General features: G+C 44.8%; 1 protein-coding gene and 1 long non-coding RNA gene across 2 annotated transcripts; both read right to left on the reverse strand.

Moving 5' to 3' along the window:
* Window positions 1-5,425: 5,425 nt before the first annotated feature.
* On the reverse strand, window positions 5,426-11,779 carry LOC142758980 (uncharacterized). Its single transcript, XM_075860753.1, has 3 exons — window positions 11,745-11,779; window positions 9,533-9,648; window positions 5,426-7,021 (listed from the first exon to the last, which is right to left on the reverse strand). Exons 1-3 carry the CDS (start codon window positions 11,777-11,779, stop codon window positions 6,051-6,053), a joined length of 1,122 nt encoding a protein of 373 aa, XP_075716868.1. The 3' UTR covers window positions 5,426-6,050.
* Window positions 11,780-12,101: 322 nt separating this feature from the next.
* Window positions 12,102-24,535, reverse strand: LOC142760739 (uncharacterized). The gene is made up of 3 exons (XR_012883384.1): window positions 24,402-24,535; window positions 15,224-15,339; window positions 12,102-12,260 (listed from the first exon to the last, which is right to left on the reverse strand). It is a non-coding gene; the product is annotated as an uncharacterized LOC142760739 (long non-coding RNA).
* Between the last annotated feature and the right edge of the window lie 208 nt (window positions 24,536-24,743).

Raw genomic sequence — 24,743 nt, forward strand, 5'->3', positions numbered from 1 at the left:
CTCATGATTTAAACATCATTACCAGAAGTGAAGTCTTAAAAGGGGATCACAATGCCTTCGACATGGGCCACCCCTGCTCCCAGGCACAGCCGCAGCAGCTTTCTAGCAGCAGCAGGTTCTAGTGCCTAAACAGAACCGAGCAGAACATCGGAACACGCCGACACAGGTATAAACATAGCCTAAGGCTGGGATCACACACACAGTTTTGATGCAGTTTTTATAGAAGTTTTTTGAGCCAGAGAAGTGGACACAACAGAAAGGAGATGTGTCAGTCTATTCTTTATACTTGAAGAAAAGAGCAAAAAACACGGCGCCACCTTGTGCAGGTCAATAGGTTAAGCAGGTGAGGAGGAAAAACATTACCATGCTCACCTAAGGCCAAATATATAAGTCGCAAAGATGAATCCCCAGGTGCTGCTGCCAGATCCGAACCGGTTCCCAAGGGGACAGCTTGGTAAAATGAATGGAGAAGTGAAAAGAAATGGATCTTCTGAAGGCGCTGCTGCGTGGTGAAATCAACGGAATAGCAGAGAGGTTTAGTCCGGTATGAAATATCTTTTATTAGAACAAGAAGTGGCTACGCGTTTCGACGCTGAACAAGCGTCTTCCTCAGGCCATGTACACATTGGACTTCTGACCCTTATATATCAGAATGAATTCAAATTAACAAGAACGAAAAAACCATCAAGTCTGCCGGGGTCTAAACCTCTCTGCTATTCCGTTGATTTCACCACGCAGCAGCGCCTTCAGAAGATCCATTTCTTTTCACTTCTCCATTTATTCTTTATACTTGTCCTTCTTTTTGGATCCACTTCTGGCTCTGGTTTAAAAAACAGAGCCAAAAACTGCATCAAAAACGGCATCAAAACTGTGTGTGATTCTGGCCTAAATATAAGATAAACTGCCGAGGTATGGGCCGGAATATAGCAACTGAAGGTCGCCTAATCCTGGGAATTATAAGGAACATAGACACTTGAGAAACACATTTAAAACATATTTATTTAATAATTTATTGATTTGATTCAAATTATGCAATATAGTAGATATTACATTACATGAAAAATGTCAGGGCCCCCCATAGCAATCACTTGGGGGACACATGGTATCACAGCCCCACATCATTTTTATAATTCAAGGTTTTTGGTTTTCTGGTTTGGTTTCTTCCTCCCCACCCCGCTTTTATTATCACAGTTGGTACTTACCTGCATGGGTCAGGTTGAGGTCAGCTGTACAGAATGTACCAGCAGGTTCTGGAACTTTCCACCTTGCGCTCGTGAAGCCCGCGCTTTTTACTGATTGGATAATGAGCAGCAATGGCGGGAAGATTTCCTGTTTAAATTCCGGTGTTCGGCAGTGTTCTGGGCCGTTTGAAGAGGATTCGTCTTGAAGCCATGGAGGACCTTATGCAACAGCTATTACGGAGAGCGGACTCAGCGGGTGGTGAGGAATGGCTAAAAAGATGCCTTAACGTAGCAGAGCTGCCGCCGGAACAAGGAGGAAGACTACCACAGGATGTGACGGAGCGGAGTGAGGCGGTACTTACAGAGGAGGAGCCGGGTCTTCCAGAGACTGACAGGAGGCCGACCAAAAGGACAAGGAGGAGCCGGGTAATTTACTCACCGCCTCCTCATGGCAGCAGGAGCAGAAGCAGTGGTCGTTTAGTCGGCCAGAGGGCGGAGTTTTGCCTGTCAGCGGAGGGGAGACAGCGTCAGCGGTCGGTGTCGTCAGAACGGCGTGGGACAGTGACGAGGCAGAGTTTCCAGGGACCTGCGGAGTCAGAAGGGCGGGAAAGCGCCTCACAGCAGCAGCGCAGTACAGCTTCCTCAGGACGAGCTGCACAGCCTAGAGAGGGATTTCGTCAGGACCAGCAGGGCTTAGATCCGCCTGCCGGTTCAAGGTCGGGAGAGATTCAGCCTGCAATGGACCCAGCGAGTGGTGAGATGAATGCTAACCAAAATGTCTATCTTTTTAATTTTATGAAGGTTTTATCAGATTTTATTACTAAAGCTGCAGCTCCTAGTACAGCAGCTGGAGTATGGAGTGAACAGAACAGCTCAAATGATAAAGTGACAGAGAGTAATGGTAATACTTCTGTCATTTTGCCACAGGTTGCGGAGTCTGTTAGTGTTGTTCCTTTATTAGACAGAGGTGCAGGAGTTGTAGAGACTTGTGTTAAGGAGGCAATTTCGTGTGAAGTGTCACCTTTAGGTTTTCATTTGTTGAAGAATATTAAGGAGCGCATTTGGCGTAATGAATTTATTGAAGTCTTATCACTATTGCCCTCAGCTAAGGAACATATTGTTCGTAGTGATAAGAAAGATGAAAAGTTCGAGGATGATAGGAAGCGTAGTATGCCAAGATCTTTTAATAATTGGTTACAGGCGTTTTGTATTTATTCTGCAGTTTTAGGTGAGAAATATCCGGATAAGTGTTGTGGTTTATTTCAGCATATTGACATTATTCTTGAGGCTTATCGCAATTTTGGCGGTATGGCATGGTATAACTATGACGAAATGTTTAGACAGAAGTTGGCAGTTGACCCGTCCATTAAATGGGGGGTTAAAGATGTGGGTCTTTGGCTCAATTTAATGTTACCGCAAAGAGCTGCTCCGGTTAAACAGCAAAATGCTGCTCAAGGTAACCTTAGGAAAGGGGTATGTTTCGCTTTTAATGAAACAACTTGCAAATGGTTTAGTAGTTGTAGATATAAACACAAGTGTTCCTTTTGTGGGGGCGCTCACCCCATGTGTAGATGTTTCAAGAAAGCGAGTCAGTCAGCGCAGCAACAGCCAAGTACCAAGGAGTTGTTATCAAAAAGCATGGACGCCAGTGATGCTAATAAGAATGTGCCCATGGCTCGAGCGTTACCCAGACAGGGAGAAAGCTGAGCTCATTTTTAAGGGTTTCAATGAAGGATTTGAAATTCCAATGTTTATTGGTCATGGCTGCTGCTGGGTGGAAAATTTGAAATCAGTAGATATGCATGAATCTATTGTTAGGGAAAAGTTGTGTAAAGAATTAGAGTCAGGCAGGATCGCTGGCCCATTTAGTACTCCTCCATTTAGTCATTTCAGGTTATCACCTTTAGGTGTAGTTCCTAAAAAAGAGTCTGGGTCTTTTAGACTAATTCATCACCTTTCTTACCCGGAGAAGACGTCTTTAAATGACGAGATAGATAAAGGAAGAGCGTCAGTTACATACGCTTCATTTCATCAGGCAGTGGCTTTATTAAGACAGTTTGGCCACAAAGCTCTATTAGCTAAGGCTGACATAAAATCAGCTTTTAGATTACTACTGGTTAAGCCTAGCGGTTTTAACTCTTTAGGTTTCCAGTTTGATGATACATTTTATTTTGACAAATGCCTCCCGATGGGATTCTCAGTATCCTGTCATTATTTTGAAGCTTTTTCTTCCTTTTTGCATTGGGTAGTTCAGGAGCAGATGCCTAATGGAGGTATATTACATTATTTAGATGATTTTTTATTTGTTGGTTACGCTGATTCGGTTTTATGTTTAGAGTTATTAGATAAATTTATTGAAGTTGCTAGTTATTTTGGAGTTCCGCTTGCTAAGGAAAAAATGGTTTTGCCCTGTTATTGTTTAGAGTTTTTAGGTATTGTTATAGATTCGGTTAATATGGAAATTAGATTACCAGTAGATAAGTTGTTAAAAATCAGAGTTTTGTTGGTTGAGCTGTTAGCAAAAAAGAAAACTACGCTACATGACCTGCCTAAGTAGAGTCGTGTGTTAACGAACCTTCCTTTAACCCATCCTATCCCCCCACCCCCACCTTTAGGAAAGACACGTGACACCGAGGTTGGATGTGAAATGGCCACAGCAGCCGTTTATTAATTTTACAGTTTTATAAAAACAATTTAAATCCGAAACCTTCGGATAACTAGTTAGGAATCCACCAGAGAATTCCTCCTAATAATTCACATGACCCAACATGGGTCAGAAACGTAAATAACAATTTAACGTTAACATTAACCCGAGCAGAGGAAGTCCTTGAAGCCCTTTCAGATATTCCTTTTTTAAGAACACACCGAGTTAGCCATCTGCAAACCACTAATTACCTCCAGCCGTAAACCAGCTCGGAAGCACCGTTCACCTCTGCAGATGGCTCCAACCACTAGAAGTCCACTTCAATGGGATAACACCCGATGAAGCCCTCAAGTGATATACCGACCACTAGAAGTCCACTTCAAAGGGATAACACCCGATGAAGCCTTCAAGTGATATACCTTCTACCAGAAGACCACTTCAAAGGGATAACACCCGATGAAGTCTTCAACCATGTACCTTTTTTGGGGGACGCATACCCCCGATGCGACCCCCCCACCATTTTGTACTGACTGGCCTCAAGGACTCCCCCCGCCAGCTGCCATGACACCAGAACCTACTCAGGAAAAAAGGAAAAACATGTTAGATAAGCACACAAATAAAAAACAACACTCCTATATGGACGTACGCAAAGACCCACCACGTAACAAACCAAGGGCGGGAGGGTGGGAGCTTGTCCTTACTGTGTTACTCCCTCCGCTGCTTCCGGCTCAATGCCGAAAACAGCGGGAAGAGCAGCAACGGCCCCCTGACTCCTCCCTGACCCCCTCCAACTCCCTCCAACTCTCCCTCACAAGTTAACCCTTTCCCTACCAGGGAGGTCATGGAGGCTTCCCTTCAGCCCTGCAGGCTCCGTCCAGCCCCTTCTTGACCTGCCTAAGTAGAGTCGTGTGTTAACGAACCTTCCTTTAACCCATCCTATCCCCCCACCCCCACCTTTAGGAAAGACACGTGACACCGAGGTTGGATGTGAAATGGCCACAGCAGCCGTTTATTAATTTTACAGTTTTATAAAAACAATTTAAATCCGAAACCTTCGGATAACTAGTTAGGAATCCACCAGAGAATTCCTCCTAATAATTCACATGACCCAACATGGGTCAGAAACGTAAATAACAATTTAACGTTAACATTAACCCGAGCAGAGGAAGTCCTTGAAGCCCTTTCAGATATTCCTTTTTTAAGAACACACCGAGTTAGCCATCTGCAAACCACTAATTACCTCCAGCCGTAAACCAGCTCGGAAGCACCGTTCACCTCTGCAGATGGCTCCAACCACTAGAAGTCCACTTCAAGGGGATAACACCCGATGAAGCCCTCAAGTGATATACCGACCACTAGAAGTCCACTTCAAAGGGATAACACCCGATGAAGCCTTCAAGTGATATACCTTCTACCAGAAGACCACTTCAAAGGGATAACACCCGATGAAGTCTTCAACTATGTACCTTTTTTGGGGGACGCATACCCCCGATGCGACCCCCCCACCATTTTGTACTGACTGGCCTCAAGGACTCCCCCCGCCACAGCGAAACAGGCCTTGACCACCTTAAGCCTGTGAGTTCCTCCACACCACTACCGCCCTTTCTATGCCTTCTGCTATCGCCAAGCTCCAAAGATCAATGCCAACCTCGGTCAGATGAACCCCGTCACTCCTCCAGAAATTCCCCACTCCTGACTCCAAATCCCTATGCCTCACGCAAATGCCCCCGTTTTTTGCCACAAAACGGGACACCGCCCGATTAACTTTAATGCGAGCCTTATTGACTCTCTCCACAGATCTAGCTAACCGCCAGTGCTTTCTTGGGACTATGTCCGACCACACTATCACCAACTTGGGATAAGATACCCACAAACACAACATATCATGTTTGATATCCCGCACCAACTCACGAAAGGGGCGGACTCCTAAGTCATTCCCACCCACGTGCAACACTAAGACCTCCGGAACCCTATCAAGCCGAGCATATGTCTGGAATTCCGCCAACACCCTGCTCCACGACATACCTCTAAAACCCAGCCAATGCACAACCGCATCCTGTCGCGGAATGCGCAACTGGCGACGATCCGGGCGGACGTCCGCCCTCAAAGCCCCCCAGTGCACGTAAGAATGACCCATCAACCACACCAAACACGGAGGCGAATCTGAAACGGAAAAAACAATTAGGCACCACCATATAACATTTTTAAAGCGTTAACAACAAAATTCATAACATATGGGGGCGGACATAGGACTTAAACCTGTTGGACTCCCAACGACCAATACGCCTCACCCCCTCATCATCCAACCCCCAGCGCCCCGCTTCTGTTGCTGCGCCAATCCTGAAGGAATGAGATGAATATGAGCCTGCCGCGACACCAACCGCCGTCAAACATTTTTTAAATACAGCTCCAAACTGAAACCTGGACAAAAACGACCCGTCCACATGACGTAACAAAGGCAAATCTGGAGACCCCCTGTTTGGCGTAAAACCCCGCATGCACTCTACTGGGCACATAACCGACCCCGGGAGGGCGAACAAAACTATCAGTTTTCCCTTCCCTACTTGGTCAGTTTTTGACCGACGCAACCATACCTCCAGCCGATCTGCGAATAGGCTCACCTCCCCAGATCTCAGCCCCCCTGCCTGTTTGGTACTTGGCGACACCAACTCACCTATTCTAAATGCCCCAAAGAACGCTAACGAAAAAGCCAACCGAAACAAATCCATTTCGTCTGAAGAACGACAGACCGATGCTAATGAACCGCCCAACGAGCTAAGCAAAGCAAACGACACAGGCCTTCTACTATCCGCCTCCACCCTACCTCGGCGCAACCCCTTCAAAGCCTGCGATACCAGAAATTCCTTCGATACATCCTGAAAGCCCCGCAACTTAAACCCAAACGCCACCGCAGATATGAACCGGTTCACCTTCGCCACTGAAAACCCCGCCTCCCAGGCGTCCCCTAACCAGTACAAAAGTGCCACCAACCTGTCTCTATCCGTATTGACGTCACCCAACTCTCTTACCCACTCCTCCCACTGCCTCCAACAAGCAGCATAAGCACTCCACGTCGTGCGCGCCAAAGACCTTTGTAACAGTTGTTCTACGGGACCGATACCAGATCCCAAAGATGCTCCGGACAAGCCAAACCAAGACGTTCCGCTCCCGGTGCCAATTGCCGAAACCGGTCCCACTGCGAGCGAGAAAGAGCATCAGCGATACAATTCCGTACACCCGGGACATGCACCGCCACCACCCACGCGTTCAACGACAAACACACCAACACTAAATGTCGCAACAATTGAACTACCGGAGGAGAGGACGCCGTGATGTTATTAATGGCAAGCACCACCCCCATGTTGTCGCAGTAAAAACGGACCTTCTTATCCCTGAGCCTGTCCCCCCAAATGGTAGCCGCCACCACGATGGGAAACAGCTCGAGCAGGGCCAGATTCCGCGTGAGTCCACTGGACACCCAGCTAGCCGGCCATTGACCTGCGCACCACGGACCTCCCCCGTAAGCTCCAAAACCGCCCGCCCCAGCCGCATCCGTAAAAATATTCAAATCACTCGTATCCTGCGCTGGGGCCATCCATAGCGAGCGACCATTGTACTGGCCCAAGAAGTCATCCCAAACCTGAAGATCAGCTCGGTGCTCCTCCTTGAGCCGCACAAAATGATGCGGCGCACGCACTCCCGCCGTTGCCGCCGCCAACCTCCTACCAAACACCCTCCCCATCGGCATAATCCGGCAGGCGAAATTCAACTTCCCCAGCAGCGACTGAAGCTCCCGCAGCGTCATTTTCTTCATTCTACAAGCCCGCCGAACCTCCAGCCTCAAAGCACCCAACTTATCCGCAGGGAGACGACACTCCATTGCCACCGAGTCTATTTCGATTCCCAAAAAACAAATCGTCGCTACCGGGCCCTCCGTTTTTTCTGGCGCCAAAGGAATCCCAAAATCCCTCGCCACCTTCTGCAGTGCATGAAGCAAATTACCGCAAACCGGCGAACCGCCCGGGCCAACGCACAAAAAATCATCTAAGTAATGGATCAACGAGTCGACCCCGGATACTCCCCTCGTTACCCACTCCACGAAGCTACTAAACACCTCGAAGTATGCACAAGAAAGGGAACACCCCATCGGAAGGCACCGATCCACGTAAAAAGCCCCATTCCAAAAACAACCCAACAGCCGTTGGCTTTCTGGATGAACCGGCAACAACCTGAACGCCGCCTCGATGTCGGTTTTTGCTAGCAGCGCACCTGGACCCGCAGCCCGCACTAACTCCACCGCCTTATCGAATGAGGTATAAACTACGGAGCACAACTCGTGATCAATCCCGTCATTTACCGACGAACCCTTGGGATACGATAAATGTTGAATCAAACGAAATTTTCCGGGCTCGCGTTTAGGGACAATACCCAACGGGGACACAACTAAATCTTTTACCGGTGACTCAACAAACGGCCCCGACATGCGGCCCAACGAAACTTCTTTTAACAACTTTTCCGACACGACTTTTGCATGCAAGTAAGCCGATTTTAAATTCCTCCGCGTAACCGGAACCTCATAAGGAGGCGGAGGAATAACAAAACCAACCCGAAACCCTTCGTAAAGCAACTTAGCCGCCGCCCTATCCGGATACTCATTTAGATAAGGGGCCATCTTTTCCACCCTCACCGACGACACCCCCTTGACCAGCCGCGGAGGGCTGGTTTCCTGACCTCTTTTTCCGCATACATTTTGCCGCCCCGTGTGAAGCCCCATTACACTCGGAACACACGTGCTTGAACTTGCACGTGGCCCCGAACTTACACTGGCCTTCATTAAATTGCCAGCAAAAACCCGCCTTTCCCCCGCCGCTTTGTCCAACCTGACTAAACTGGCCTCCCTGGCCGGCGCTCCCGGGAAAGGACTGCCTAACCGGAGCCGTAACCCGTAACCAGAGAGCAATATCCTTCTGGTCCCACCGAATCGCCGGCCGAACCGCTTTTCGCTGACGGAATTGCTCATCGTACCGCAGCCACGCCTGACCCCCATACGCCCTATGAGCCTCCCCAATGGCATCAAAATAACAAAACAACGCCGAACAATTTTCCGGCGCCTTTTCCCCTATCACACTAGCCAATATGGCGAACGCCTGCGACCAATTAACGAACGTTTGCGGGATAAGCCTATACCGCCGCCGTTCTTCCTCGTCCTTTTTACTCTCGTCCCGCTTGCTCTTATCCAAATTAAATTTAGCGAGCGGCAAGAGAGAAAAAATCTCCACATATTCGTCCTTCCAGATCCGCTCGCGCACCTCCTGCTTTAAATGCGCCCCCAACGGACCCTCGAAACAAACGTACACCTCCCCCCGAGCACGGTCATCAATATGCACCCGATCGCCATCCTTTTGTGCCTCGGTCTGTACCGACACCGCGACCGCCTCCCTAACTGCCAGCACGGGCCGCGCCTGTACCAATCCCACGTCCCTGGGGCCCTCCCACACTACCGCCGGGGACACTTCCGAAACTACCGGCGCCGCCGCCCTATCCAGGCGCCCGACCAGCTCCCTCAAGCAACCCACTAAATCTGCCAGACCCGCGCCATCGCGCCCGCCCGCGCCACTACCGGCCACCGATGCGACGCTAGCAGCCCCCCCGCTGACACCCGACATAAAAATCGCTGGATACGACAATGATGGAGTTACACACTCACCGGGCCGCACAGGCGCTGTGTTCCCGTCAGCCGGACCATCCTGACCTCGACGATACACGTCCAGTTCACCTTCCTCCAGCTCCTCTCTCGCAGACGACTGGCCATCCCACCGACATCTTCGGATCGGAGATGATGAAGCGCTGACTGATGGGCCGGCAACCTGCCGCCCGACCGATGGAACCCAGACTTCCGACTGGACCTGTTGCCTCAACGTCGCTGCAGATCTAGGCGTCCGTCTCGCTGATCCTGAAGAGGCCTGCCCCCTGGCCGGAACATCACCAGGCGGGGCGGCCGTACCTCGTCTTCCAGATCTTCCATCCGATGGTGGAGGGGTGACAGGGAGCCCGGCCTGCGACTCCCTGCTCACCGCCGGACCCCGTCGTGGCTTGGGATTCCTGCCAGGACGCAGGGCCTGGGAAGGGGCGGTCCCCCCAGCTGCCTGGCCTGCAGCGTCCGAGATCGGGCTCCCTCTGCGACGCCGTGTCCGCGGGACTGTCTCAGGACTAAGGCGCTCTGGAGGTCGAGACCGCCGGGAGGGACGGGTCGACCTGGCCTGCGTCGCCGTCACCCCCGGCAACGCTCTCTGCCTGCTCCGGACAGGAGCAGTTGTTGCCGACTCCCCCCCCGCCGCCATGCTAGGAAGGGGGCCGGGGGAGGGGAGCCTGTCCCCTGCAACAGACCCCGAACGCCGGGCCTGACATGGCAACACGGCGTCCGGGATCCTCGCTAATGCAGCCACGGTCTCCTCCAGCCATCCGGGACCGTGGTGCACAGCAGCAGCTCGCAGCTGCTCTAACAAAAATGCCTCTGACATGCTGTACGAGCGCGGGCAACAGGGAGCTTGTCCTTACTGTGTTACTCCCTCCGCTGCTTCCGGCTCAATGCCGAAAACAGCGGGAAGAGCAGCAACGGCCCCCTGACTCCTCCCTGACCCCCTCCAACTCCCTCCAACTCTCCCTCACAAGTTAACCCTTTCCCTACCAGGGAGGTCATGGAGGCTTCCCTTCAGCCCTGCAGGCTCCGTCCAGCCCCTTCTGGAACTACAATCTTTACTTGGTTTATTAAATTTTGCTACCAGAGTTATTCCAATGGGACGCGTTTTTTCTAAGAGACTTTATTTTTCTACGCGGGGTTTGAAGTCGCCTAGGGCTCATATCAGATTATCGAGATACTTGAAAGATGATCTGGGAATTTGGCTTGAATTTTTGAGCAAATTCAATGGTCACAGTTGCTGGCAGCAAGAATTTGAAGATTCAGACTTGCTTTGTTTATTCACGGATGCAGCAGGTAGTAGTGGCTATGGAGCATACTGGTGTGTTAGATGGTCGGCAGAGAATTGGCCGAATTCTTGGATATTGAATAAAGTTAACAAGAATATAGTGTTACTCGAACTTTTTCCTGTGCTAGTTGTCATATACATTCTTAAAGTTTAGGGGGTTCAATGCAAAATCTGTATCAGGGTGTAATGTCCGTGGCTGCGGGCTGTCAGCTCCAACCTCCCCCTGAGAGCCGCAGCCACGAGTCGGCAAGCGTCAGCCCCAGCCACCTCCTCAGGAGACGCCAGCGCTCGCGTCCACTCACCTCTGCCGGATCCCATAGGGTGCGCGCGCAACGCTCGTGCCCGCTCTTAAAGGGGCAGCGCGCGCACCGGACCTCATGGACGAACTTTGACTGTCAGTACCCTGGACTATAAGAGGGGTCTAGCCCCCTAGTTCTATGCCTGAGCGTTGTTGTGTTCCCTATAGTTTGTCTATGCAAATAGTCCCCTAGTGTTTCCTGCTCCCAGTGTTCCTGTTCCTGTATCCTGACCAGTGCCGTGCTTGCTGTATTCGTGCTGTGCTGGATACCACGCCTGTGTGCTTCTCCACGCCTGACGTCTACCTGCTGCCTAGCTCCTGCCAAGCTACTGTCCGTGCTGCCACAGGTACCCTATATACTATAGACTCTGACCTGCGCCCTGTTAGCCAGCTGCCTTACCGCCAAGGAGGTACGGCCCAGTGGGTCCACAGACCCTTCGTGACACAGGGTCCCCAACTATGATGCACCATTTGTAATAGCACTCTCCTCATATGGGGCATGGGAACCTTTTGGGCCCCCTCAGACTACAGGGCCTGGGTGCAACTGCAACCTCTGCCCTCCTGTAGTTACACACCTGCCTCCTCTACTAGATACTGTAATATCAGACAAAATTATTTATTCATACAGAGGATACATTACAACAGGGGGTACATTATAACACCACTCCATGTTGGCACTGAGAGAGTCATGATAGTGAAGAAGTATGCCGGTAGCAATTAATATAATGTAACGCGTTTACCTCTATTTATTATGCTTCTACAATATAGAGGATATTGAAATGAATCAAATTCTACATATTACTATCTTAATTGAAAATGTACAAGTCCCTATGATTGAAATGATCACATTTATCCACTATAGCAAAATGCAAATACAGTTACTCAAACATAATAAAAATTGTGATGTTACAGGTACAGCAGATGGTTCTGGAAGAGAGCCTGGTATCTCCTCGAATACCTGGATATCAACTTTACTGGATTGGCTACCAGTCAGTATAACCTGGGTACATAATTCTGATCTTGGACCTGTTGCTTGTCTAAGGTAAAAATGTTGACAGTTGTATCAAAAACACTTCTATATCTGTCATGCATCTCCATGTTTTCTGTTCACACTTGGTTGGTTGATGTTCATGATACTTCACTTAGTTTTTCTGTGGATAATAGAAAGTCTAATAAGAAATAAGACAAATTATTACTGGATTTTCAGCAATTCATCAGAAACTAAACAATAATATTTTTAATCACTAAAGTACGAAACACGTGAATATTATGACTGGCGGTGCAGGTGGAGTTCCTCCCTTTGGCTCCGGTTGGGTCATCCAGATGTCTTGTTCCTTGTCCTTACATTGTTTTTGCTTACACTTTTAAGGTCCCTTGTTGTGCACAAACTGTTCTCCACTTTATTACTCAGGGGAGATTAAACAACGAAACAAGAACTCTGCGTTATCTTAGAAATATGCAATTAACAACCTTGGGAAAAATAATTATTTTCCCTAGAGAAACTAAATTGCTGGAAATTAGTTTGTGTACAGTTAAAATTAACTCCATACATACAACTTCCAGTCCTGTCATAGGAACCTTTGCTGAGGAAAAATTGGAAAGAGAAGACTAATCCTGAATTTTTATTTCAATGTTACTGCCTATAGTTTATCCTTGGTTTAGACTGCATTGTACCAATTGGGGGAATTGCGCCACTATGGCAGCTTGCCCTGACAAGTCACCAAGTAGTTTAGCCTTACTCTCTTGATACACAGTATATGTATAATTACAGAACAACCCCACAAAAAAAACATTTCTTTTAAAAGCATATGAACGAAGAAGTGGCGTTAAAGTGAGACTGTCACAATCCTGAGATGCATCGTCAGATAGGATGGCCTGGTTTACAAGACAACCACATGACAGCTGCAGGAGCTGTCATTAGAGCGGTTACAAAGAGCATCTCTTGCTCTGGAGGACCTGTCCTGTATTATATAGACAACCCATTGATTTAAATGGGCACTGTGTAATTCTTAATTTCCCCTGTGGCGGTGCTGCAGGGATATTAAATACTTACTGCCAGGTTTCCACACAAGTAACAGCTGATTGCCGGGGGTCCCAGCAGAGGGACACTTTGTGATTTGCTTATAGTCAAGGGACTCTTCTTACAAATAGGGATTGTCCAAAGGGGAGAACCCCTTTTTTGTTTTCATGTTCTTTTTATTGACTTTACATTTTTAAACACACAATTACAGTACACGACATAAAAAATGTCTATAACCCATATTTAAATCATTTAATAGAACTTTTACATATATTCCAAAGAATCAAAGGCGAGAAAAGTGGATAGAAAAATAAATAATAAAAAAAATAATAGATGTGTTATTGCTTTACATTATACATTTGTCCCCAGGCCACCTAGCTCGCCCATTTCTTATGTAAATCCTTTATATGAAAAACGTTCTTTCCGTTTAAGGTCAATTGATAACAAGGTCCGAAGTGGAGAACCCCTTTAAATAATATTTTATGATTTTACTACATTTGTAATACCCATCTTCATGCAATACCATGTTTGCTTTACTGGAGCCAGGAATTAAAGGGGCACAGCCATTATATAATTTTCTAATATGCCTCGTGTATCAATTCCTCAGCACTTTTAAGATCTGTACTTGCAGTCGTTCAATCTAAATCTTCGTTGCTTACTTCCAATGTTTACATGTCATAATCATACTGGTGCATGGCTCGTTACAAAGCAGAGATAGCTCTGAAAAGGCTCTGTTCACATCTAGTTTTTTGAAAACATTTGGCATATATCCGCCATATTTTTTTTTTTAGTGTTTAGGAAAGTGCAATCTGCTACACTTTTCTGTACAGAGGGATACAGTTAAGGAAATAAAAACACGTATATAGAGCGGTATAATTTTTTTTTTAGTAATGGGATTAACTTATTGCTTTGTATTTGTATTCCTATACTCCCAACTTATACCTCTGACGCAGGGGAAAAACAATAAGTGTACAAAGATTTACTTGTAATTTAAAGGGGCTTTCTGGAGTTGAGAAATCCCTAAATAGCTGTATAAGCATGTGGTCTTGTAAAATAAAGTTCATTCCTAACTTTTGTGCTATTTTCCTTTTTTCCCTGACTCTTGAGGCATGTGTTGAAACAACGGCCGTCACACGGACCTATATAATTCAATGGGGCCATTCACACGGAGCTGTTTGAACGGACCGTGTAAAGGGTTTTTGAGAAAATAGAACATGTCCTATTTTTTCACGCTTCACGCCTGCCTCCATAGACTCTAGTTTATGAGGGATGCGTGATATCGCATCCAGCAGCGCAGAGCACGGATGCACCTCGGACGTGAATAACTGCAGTCAAAGCCGATTCTGTCAGGTCAGCCGCACTGACGGCTTCGGTGAAAGCTGGTTCTGTGTGTCTCATGCATGCAGGATCCAGCTAACAATGATCACATCTAATGAACTTAGGCTTCGTTCACATTTGCGTCAGGGCGCCGTTCTGACGTTCCGTCGGAGCTTTCAGTCTAATTTAGCCCTGACTGACACAAATGGAAACCGTAGGTTTCCGTTTCCATCACCATTGATTTCAATAGTGACGGATCCGGTGCCAATGGTTTACGACAGAACCCTTGCACAATGGAGACAAACGAAGACCATTGGCACCGTATCTGTCCCCATTGAAATAAATTATGGTTTCCATTTGTGTCAGTCAGATGTTCCGTCGGAACGGAGCCCTGACGCAGATGTGAACAAAGCCCTAGATGTGATTGTTATTAGCTGGATCCAGGTTTCATCTGAGCCCTCAGTGTAGCTGACCTGACAGGATCGGTTTTGACAGGAGGATAATAGCTGTACCTCAAAATGTAAAAAACATTGATTGTTTAAACTCAAATAAAACATTGATTTCTTAAAAAATGGCTTCAAAAGTGTTCATAGCCTTTAATTTTATGAAAGCCTTGGTATGACATCAGACATCTGAGCAGTTTCAGGAACATAATGGATTTTAGGGCTTTGTGCATATTTAGGAGTGATACATAAAAACAAGTTCTGCAACATAATCATAAGTAAAATGTATGTTATCAAGCATTTCAACTGGATTATTGAAAAATCATCAATCTACCTTCCTTCTTCTTTTCTTTTTTGAGGCCTTGAGTTTGCCGCTCTGTTTTAAGATGGCTTTAAATGTGACTGGTGAAATCTGGGCTGTTACTTTAATCTTCAAGCATGGTAATTTCCCTGGTAGGGTGGTGGAGCAAAAAGTTGAATTGGTGTGTAACATCATAAAACTGCATTTGATGGAATACATGAATGCTTTTATTTAGAAGACCAGTTATAATTTGTAGGACATCACATGAAGCCAAGACATATGAAAGTTCACATTTTTTGTGGTTTTTATGCTGTGTTTATACAATTTAGGCCTCATACACATGCCAAAGCCATGTGCATGGAGCTTGTACAGCAGCCAGCTGACACTATGTTTCTGCAAACACAAATATAAGGCTATGTTCACGTTTGTGCTGGAGGCTCCATCTCAAATATTGTCAGATAGAATGGGAAAAATAACACCGTTATTTTTCCCATCTAAAACTTTGCAGAACCCGACAATCCCAATTATAAGTTAATTGGCTTTGTTGGGCGCTGGTACTAGCCGTTGTACAACGGATCTGGCAGAGCGTAGTGGCTTCTGTTTATAACACAGATGTGAACAGAACCTTACTTGTATTTATTGAGGATTTTTATGAATTATTAAGAAGATATATGGATAGTAATAACAACATTTAAAAATTAAAAACAACATCGGCAAGACAATCACTTTCACTCTAAAGAAGTCTGCCAATTTTTGATCATGTTTATATCATTTCTACCACTGTGGGGCAATGTGACAGAGATAATCAGGATCTCACAAAGGCAGGCAGATCATCCCACATTTTGCCGGAACATTTTTGCAACATTTTAAAAGCGTATTATGTTAATTTAATGTCGTTGACCCCTGAAGCATAAAAACCTTAACAACTGATCAAATGCACGGATGTCCTTCCTGAATATTAAATAGTTGTGCCCATTTCATAGTTTATAGATGTATACCAATTGGGAAAATTCAGAGAATCTATTGCTGATTAAAATATTTGTGTTAGCCAGCTAACGTGAATTGTAAACTGTCTACATTTGTTTCTTATTTTTCTTATTTAATTATTATATATTTTATTTAGTTTAAAGAGGACCTGTCACTAGCGCCTACAAAGTTAGTTATTATACTCACGTAATTGCCGCTGTGTCTGTGAGTTAGTTCATTACTTCTGCGTCTCCCTGTTGCTGAGATATTGCCCCCTCTTTATTTATTAAACAATATGTAAATTAACCGCTGGCTAGCCAAGTGGGTTTGTCCGCCAGCGATTCTCAATGGGCGGAGCTACCAGAGAGCCTCTGACTTATCAGTGTGAGGCTGCTTCCTCCAGACATTCCTAGGTCATCGTCATCGTGTGAGACTCCCACGATGATGCTGGTCTAGGAATTAATGAAGGAAACAGCCTCACGCTGATGGGTCAGCGCCAATGACTCTCTGCTAGCTCCGCCCATTGAGAATCGCCAAACCCACTTGGCTAGCCAGCGGTTCATTAACATATTGTATCATAAATAAGGAGGGGCAATATCTCAGCAATGGGGGGACGCAGAAGTAAGCTACAAACACCGTTTGACTTGTGAAGGATGGAGTGGACAGAAGTTAATGTTTATAATAATTTTCTTTCTTTAATAAAATATAGACTATAGAGTTGTGTACATAATTGTGATGAAGCAATAGTAATAGGATTAGATAAGTATACGTGGCAAGATGGCCCCTGAACAGGGACTACGCACTAATAAAATAACAAGTCACTTCCTGGTATGAACAAACTATGAACTATGAAGACATATCTAAAGGACCAGATAAGGGTGAACCTATCCAAGGATGACACAAAGTAACAAGAGGCTTACAGTGATACGTGCTTTTATAAAAGTGTGATAACATGTACCCACCCCCAGGAGAAAGGAGATATAGAACAAATGTGTGTAATAAATAAATCAGTGACGCCTGATGCTGAGTGAGGAGCTTTGTACCAGACTCTGTGTGGTGTGATTCCTTTCGTACGAACTCAGCGTATTATCCCTGCCGGTTGAGACTGATTAGTACCCGAACATTTTGGCGCCCAACGTGGGGCCACACTCGAGGGATAAGCCGTGTCCGTGATCGACGACCCCCAGACGCCTCAACATCGAATCACCAGCCACGCTCCCAGGAAGTCTGATCAGCTTCAAATAAAACACGGTAAGGTTAAGTTCATGTTTATGAATATTGGCTCTTATCCGTGTGGGAGAGTGAGCAGGTGATAAGATACCGAGGTATTTGGAGTCGATCCCGGCCACACTCTCAGCGACAGAGAGTTAACCCGCTGTGTGGTTCCAAGAATCATAGTATAGATAGTCGCGTCTCGCCGGCATAGGTGATAAGTATAAGTGTGATAATTTAATTGGTCGCAGGGTATAGGTTGATACCATTAAGACGACAGGTGTAATAATTTAATTTAATTGGTCGCAGGGTATAGGTTGATACCATTAAGACGACAGGTGTAATAATTTAATTTAATTGGTCGCAGGGTATAGGTTGATACCATTAAGACGACAGGTGTAATAATTTAATTTAATTGGTCGCAGGGTATAGGTTGATACCATTAAGACGACAGGTGTAATAATTTAATTTAATTGGTCGCAGGGTATAGGTTGATACCATTAAGACGACAGGTGTAATAATTTAATTTAATTGGTCGCAGGGTATAGGTTGATACCATTAAGACGACAGGTGTAATAATTTAATTTAATTGGTCGCAGGGTATAGGTTGATACCATTAAGACGACAGGTGTAATAATTTAATTTAATTGGTCGCAGGGTATAGGTTGATACCATTAAGACGACAGAGACAGACAGTCAGTTATAATTGTGTTAAAAAAAAATAAAAAAAAATTGTGTTTTGTGTTCAGAAACATCGAGAATAAGGTTTCATTCTCAGGACGGTGTTAAATATAGAACAGTATGTTTAATGTGTTTAAAACAAAGAGACAGGCAAAGGAATGTGGTTCATTAACCGCAAAAGAGATAGTAGAAAAAAGAGAAGGCAAGAAGAATGTAGAAAATAGTAAGAAAGTTATGCACATAGGTGGCATATTTATAGATGGAAGAATGGGCTGCAGCTCTTAGGGAAAACAAGGGAAGATTAAGTGACGAAGGAAAGTTAGATGAAGCATTAGCTTGGCAAAGAACAGCCATAGCCATAACTAAAGACAAGTTTACTGAGCAAGAAATACGAGACAGAAAGGGTAAAATCATCAAATATGTGTATTACAAAGAACGTGTCCAGCCACCGCCCTATAATGGCGACGGTGGAATTCTAACTTCGTGGGAGTGTCCCAGTTGTGGTTAACAGAACCCGCCCCAAGTTGAATATTGTGTATCATGTCACTTTCCACGCCCCGATCCTCCCATATATGCCACGCCTTCGGCACCACTCCCCGCCCCAGGAGGCCATCTTGGTACACCTAAACCTGTTGTTCCGTTATATCCGGTACTCACACAAGAAGGTGGATTTTATAAGCCCCCTCCGTAGGATGTGGCCACGCCCGGCCCAACCAAATCAGTATGAAATAATCACCTTGTTAATTTTGTCATTTGTAGTGTTTTTTCTATTTACAGAAGTTCCAGTCTAGTTCACTGATGAAACAACACGTCATCATAATATAGAGATGGTGGCCGTCAGATTGTACGGTTAAACATTAACGTGGATAATTCCTATACAATGGTGTGATAAATGATTGCAGATACGTATGTTGTTTTGCCGGCATTGAAAGTGTTAAGATGGTGAGAGAAGAAGTTGTGAGAAGCTGCGAGTTTGTGACCTCCCTCCCCCCTAAAGTGTGCTGTGTTTGGGAGGAGGAGGAGGGGGGCTGACTGGGTGCAGTCTGCAGGGCTGATGAGACCAAGGGATCTCAATATGCACTGCTGAGATATATATATATCAGTAATGTCTACAAACCTAAATACATTTCTTCTCTTTTGCGCAAGCGCTGTTGGTTATAAAAGTTACGATATTTATGTGTTATGATGTGATCAGATTTCATGTGTTTTGATGTTAATTCAGATGTATTAAACTACAGATACTGTGAGACACGGGGTTTTGAAAATGTATGTGCCCCCACCGTTCCCTATTTTTATATACTGTTTATTGGTTTGCAGTAATTAATGTGATCAGAGATAATATTTTCTGTTTTATTGAATAACTAACTACAATTGTTTTGTTTTTGATTTCACACATGAGTTATGTCATTGTAAAGATCAAATGTTTGTCAGGAAAAAGTCATTTTTGTTTCAGGCTGTTGTACATTACAAGGGGTTAAATTAGTGTTATGTTGAGATGTAGTTGTGAACTCTGCTACATCACTCTCGCAGAGTCCACAAAGGGGGGAAGGGTGAAGGAACTGATCAGGTACAATTTTGGTTTATGTGTAAGAGACCATCCCCCTCCAGCAAAGTTACACAGGAGGCGAGGTGACATCACTCACACGAGTCTTTATGGATTTAGATGAGGGAGAAGGCAAAACAAAACTTGTCTGGACATTGTTAATTTGATGTAAAGTTTTTGGGAATGTTTTATTTTTATTTGTTTTTGTATTAATCAAGTATTTGCAGAACCTGATAAAAGTGAGATTCTCAAAGTATTCTGGATTATCAGCTGAATGAGGAGGAGTTGTGTTTGGTAGCGGCTTGTGACACCAATCCATGGAGTACCTCTACGCAAGCATATACTTTGTACTGTACTGAACAAAATGGACATGACACTGCGGTTCTCACACAAAGTCATGGACCACAGCAGAGCCCGATAGTATATTATTCAGCTAGACTAGACCCTGTGGCCCGAGGTTCCCCATCATGTGTGAGAGCTATCATTGCTGTAAATTCAATGTTAAACAAGGCCTCAGATTTGGTCCTGGCATTTCCACCACATGATATATATATTACTGCTATTCTAACTCAAGTACAACCTAAGCATTTGTCCACTGCAAGACATTTGAGATTAACCTGTGCGCTTCTTCTCCCTGAGCAGGTTACTTTACACCGCTGTACTACATTGAACCCAGCTACCTTACTGCCTTTGGAGCAAGGGGGGAGAAGACGTAGGTAAAGTATGGTCACAATTTTTGTCTGAAACTGATGAACATGATTGTATGGCCCTTATGGCCCAGGAAACAGTGGGCTTCGCACATGTAAAAGATACCCCACTCCAAAACCCAGACCTAAATACTCTTTGTGGATGGTTCAAGGTATTTTGTAGAAGGATCTTTTCTTACAGGATATGCAGTAACCACCGAAGATGTAGTCCTAGAAGCAGCCTCCTTGTCTCACCAGAGACAAAAGGAAATGCCCTGGCAGACGAAGCGGCAAAAGCAAGCAGCACAGAAGCTACCCGTGTTAGCAGCCGTATGTCAGATAAAAGATCCAGAGGAAACAAGACCAGCTGTAAGCCCGGAACTACGGCAAAAACTTCAAGGACAAGCAACAAAAGAAGAAAAAGACAAGTGGACGGCCCAAGGAGCAACGCTACGAAAAGATGGCCTCTGGCAATGCCAGAATAAACTGTGCCTGCCTAAGACAATGTTCCCAATGATGGCCCAAATAACACATGGAGAGACACACCAGTCAAAAACGGCAATGATGGACTTGGTAAACAAGGTGTGGTATGCTCCAGGGTTTAGTGTGATGGCCAGCAGTTTTACACAAGGATGCATGATCTGTGCAACACATAATATTGGAAGAACTGTAAAAGTACCACAGAAGCACACACCCAGACCTATATATATCCGTTCCAGAGACTGCAGATAGACTATATTCAATTACCAAAAGTTGGTACCTAGGAGTATGTGCTTGTTTGTATTGATCTCTTTTCAGGATGGCCAGAAGCTTTTCCAGTAACCAAAGCTACAGCCGTAGCCACAGCAAAGAAACTGATCAACGAGGTGGTGTGCAGATATGGAGTTCCAGAGGTGATCGAGAGCGACAGAGGAACTCATTTTACGGGTGAAATCATGAACCATGTGTTGTCAGCTCTAGGCATAAGTCAAGCCCTACATACACCATACCATCCACAAAGCAGTGGGAAGGTTGAGAGACTAAATGGGACTCTCAAATTGAAAATCCAAAAAGCAATGGTAGAAAACGGGAAACCATGGACCGAGTGTCTACCATTAGCCTTGTTCTCAGTAAGATACACGCCCACAAAAAGAACAGGTCTCAGCCCATATGAGATCTTATTTGGGTCGGCTCCCAGATTAGGATGTTATTTTCCACAGGTGCTCCAAATGCAGTATGGTAGACTAACAGATTATGTATCAACGCTTGACAAACAATTGACCAAGGTGCATGCACAAGTATTTGCTTCCATTCCAGGTCCTGATTCAGTTGACGTATAAGCTAGAACCAGCAGATTGGGTCGTTGTTAAAAGACACGTGAGGAAAAGTCTAGACCCAAGATTTGATGGTCCTTTTCAAGTCCTACTCGTTACAAGCACCTCAGTGAAGCTCGAAGGAAAGGCAAGCTGGATTCACGCCAGTCATTGTAAAAAGGTTCTTCAGCCAGAAGAATGAAGATCTTTGCGGTTGTTGCGGCGGTTGTTGCGTGTGCTCTTATACAAAAAGGCAGAACTGCTACTCCTGTACACGTAATCAGTACAGAATCACTGGAACAGTTCAGGACAGGGTGGGCGAATGCCACAGTGGATAGAAAGGAGGGTAACTACACATGTAAGGCCAATGCCCCGTGTTATACTACAAATGTGACTACAACCGAAGGGACTTGGAAAAAAGGACCACATGGAGGGACTGTGTACCTTCACATAGACAAAACAGCCAACATTAGCATACAAGAAGAGACGCCGGGGCTGTGGTTTTGTTGTTATGAACCAGATTTACAGTATCGACAGAAATATACAACCAGTAAAAATAGAAACGAAATGATAAATAAGACTTATGAAAGATGCAACAAGGAGAGGCTCAACTCTACGATTGTAATAAAAGAAACTGATGGGATGATATTATGTATGAATAATAGCCAAATAAGAAATAGGAGATATTTTGTATTCTTGATAACAATTTTAAGAGATATTTAGGAGTATTGAATGGTATACAGTTAGAAACCCAAGAGACCATCTCTCAAAATAGTCACATATTTACAAGGGGAAAAAAGAGATCTGAAAGGAAGTTTTGACCCCCATGTGTATATAGATGCTATAGGAGTCCCAAGGGGGGTCCCAGATGAATTCAAGGCCCGGGATCAGGTAGCAGCTTGATTTGAATCATTAATCCCTATGATCACAGCTAACAAAAATGTAGATTGGATAAATTATATCTATTACAACCAGCAACGGTTTGTTAACTATACTAGGGACGCTTTACAAGGTCTAGCTGACCAGTTAGGACCCACATCTACTATGACTTTCCAGAACCGTATGGCCCTTGATATGATACTAGCAGAAAAAGGAGGCGTTTGTGCCATGATAGGTACTACCTGTCGTACTTTTATTCCAGATAACACAGGACCAAACGGCAAAGTAACCATGGCAATCAAACAGATTGTTTCTTTATCCGAGGAATTAAAACGAAATTGAGGTTTCACAGACCCATGGGATCAGTATTTCTCATGGTTAACCGGATGGCAGAAAATTCTGGCCCAAATTGGGATTGTAATCTTAATCTTTCTAGTGCTTTTCGCAGTTATTGCTTGTTGTGTATTACCATGTATGAAGAAATTAATGACTAAAACTATAACTGAAGTAACTCCCACTTTTATGTTTTCTTCAGAAATTGAAGGACTTTTACCAACTCCATCCATGAAAACAACCACCCTTTATCGAGACTATTGTTCTGAAGATGAATAGATAGTGTAGGGTGTGCACCGACTCTTTAAGTCCAGCTACAAAGGGGGGTCTCCTAATAGGGGAGGCTCGTCTCAAACTGGTGAAAAAATCCTTTTACTCCCCTTTCCCAGAGCACGGACACACTTAGGTTAAGAAATGAAGAAAATAATGATAAAAGGGGGGACTGTGAAGGATGGAGTGGACAGAAGTTAATGTTTATAATAATTTTCTTTCTTTAATAAAATATAGACTATAGAGTTGTGTACATAATTGTGATGAAGCAATAGTAATAGGATTAGATAAGTATACGTGGCAAGATGGCCCCTGAACAGGGACTACGCACTAATAAAATAACAAGTCACTTCCTGGTATGAACAAACTATGAACTATGAAGACATATCTAAAGGACCAGATAAGGGTGAACCTATCCAAGGATGACACAAAGTAACAAGAGGCTTACAGTGATACGTGCTTTTATAAAAGTGTGATAACATGTACCCACCCCCAGGAGAAAGGAGATATAGAACAAATGTGTGTAATAAATAAATCAGTGACGCCTGATGCTGAGTGAGGAGCTTTGTACCAGACTCTGTGTGGTGTGATTCCTTTCGTACGAACTCAGCGTATTATCCCTGCCGGTTGAGACTGATTAGTACCCGAACAGACTCACCGACACCGCGGAAATTACGTGAGTCTAGTAACTCACTTTGTATGACCTAGTGAAAGGTCCTCAAAAACAGTATTTTTTTTTTTTTGATCAACCAGACCCAGTGGCCCTACCACCCAACTATGCTCCTTTTAATGCAACGTATATGAAATATCCTTTCGGCACAAATCTTTGAACTAATAGCTTTTTTTAAACGAAACCTTTCCAATAAAACCCACATATGTATTTTTTGCCGGAACAGCTTGTATTGTGAAACTGTAATTTAAATTTTAACTCATGAAAGAAATAGCTGCATATTCTGCACTAAAGTAAGTGAAATATTTTGCTAGGATATGCCATGGCTTACTCATCGATGTGGGTCTGGCTCTCAGGATCCCCACGACCCTTAGCGTGAAGATGCCGCACTTCACTTGAATGGAGCTGGGTTGTAGTTCCATATCCAGCCGTCTGCTGTGCAGAAGAAAAGTTTAAGGGACCTCTGTCCCTTTGTTCTCCAGATCGGTGGGAGTTCTAGAGATCAGACCCCAACTGATGATAATGTTATGGCATATACTAGTGATCGGCTATAAAAATATAGGAAGTAAATACCCCTTTAAGGGAATTCCACATAGTGCTATGCCCCAATATTTGAAAACTGGTGTTGAGATTGGATGTTGTAGGAATGTCAGCAGTAAAGGTGGGAACTTTTACTTACCTTGATTTCTCTCCGTTAGAGCCTCCAGGATGTCAGTAGCTGGCAGTTCTCCTAAGCAGTTATCATCAAGGTCAAGTTCAGAAAGATGAACAGAATATCGAATGAGACTGGAAAAAGTCACAAAGAATAGATAAACTCTGTTCACAGATTACAGTTTACTTCTTCCCAGCTATGTCAATCACATGTTTTACATTTTAGTTGTGGGTGGAAAACAGCTGTGTTTCTCCTAAATATTTTCTATTTGATATGCTCATTTTTTTGGAACTGTTGATGGACATTCATTAGAGATGTTTCTGGTCTGGTCATTTCTGCTAGTTCCTCAGATTAAGTTTTTTTCTTTTA

The sequence above is a fragment of the Rhinoderma darwinii genome, chromosome 4, assembly GCF_050947455.1.
Source record: "Rhinoderma darwinii isolate aRhiDar2 chromosome 4, aRhiDar2.hap1, whole genome shotgun sequence".
Classification (NCBI taxonomy): Eukaryota; Metazoa; Chordata; class Amphibia; order Anura; family Rhinodermatidae; genus Rhinoderma; species Rhinoderma darwinii.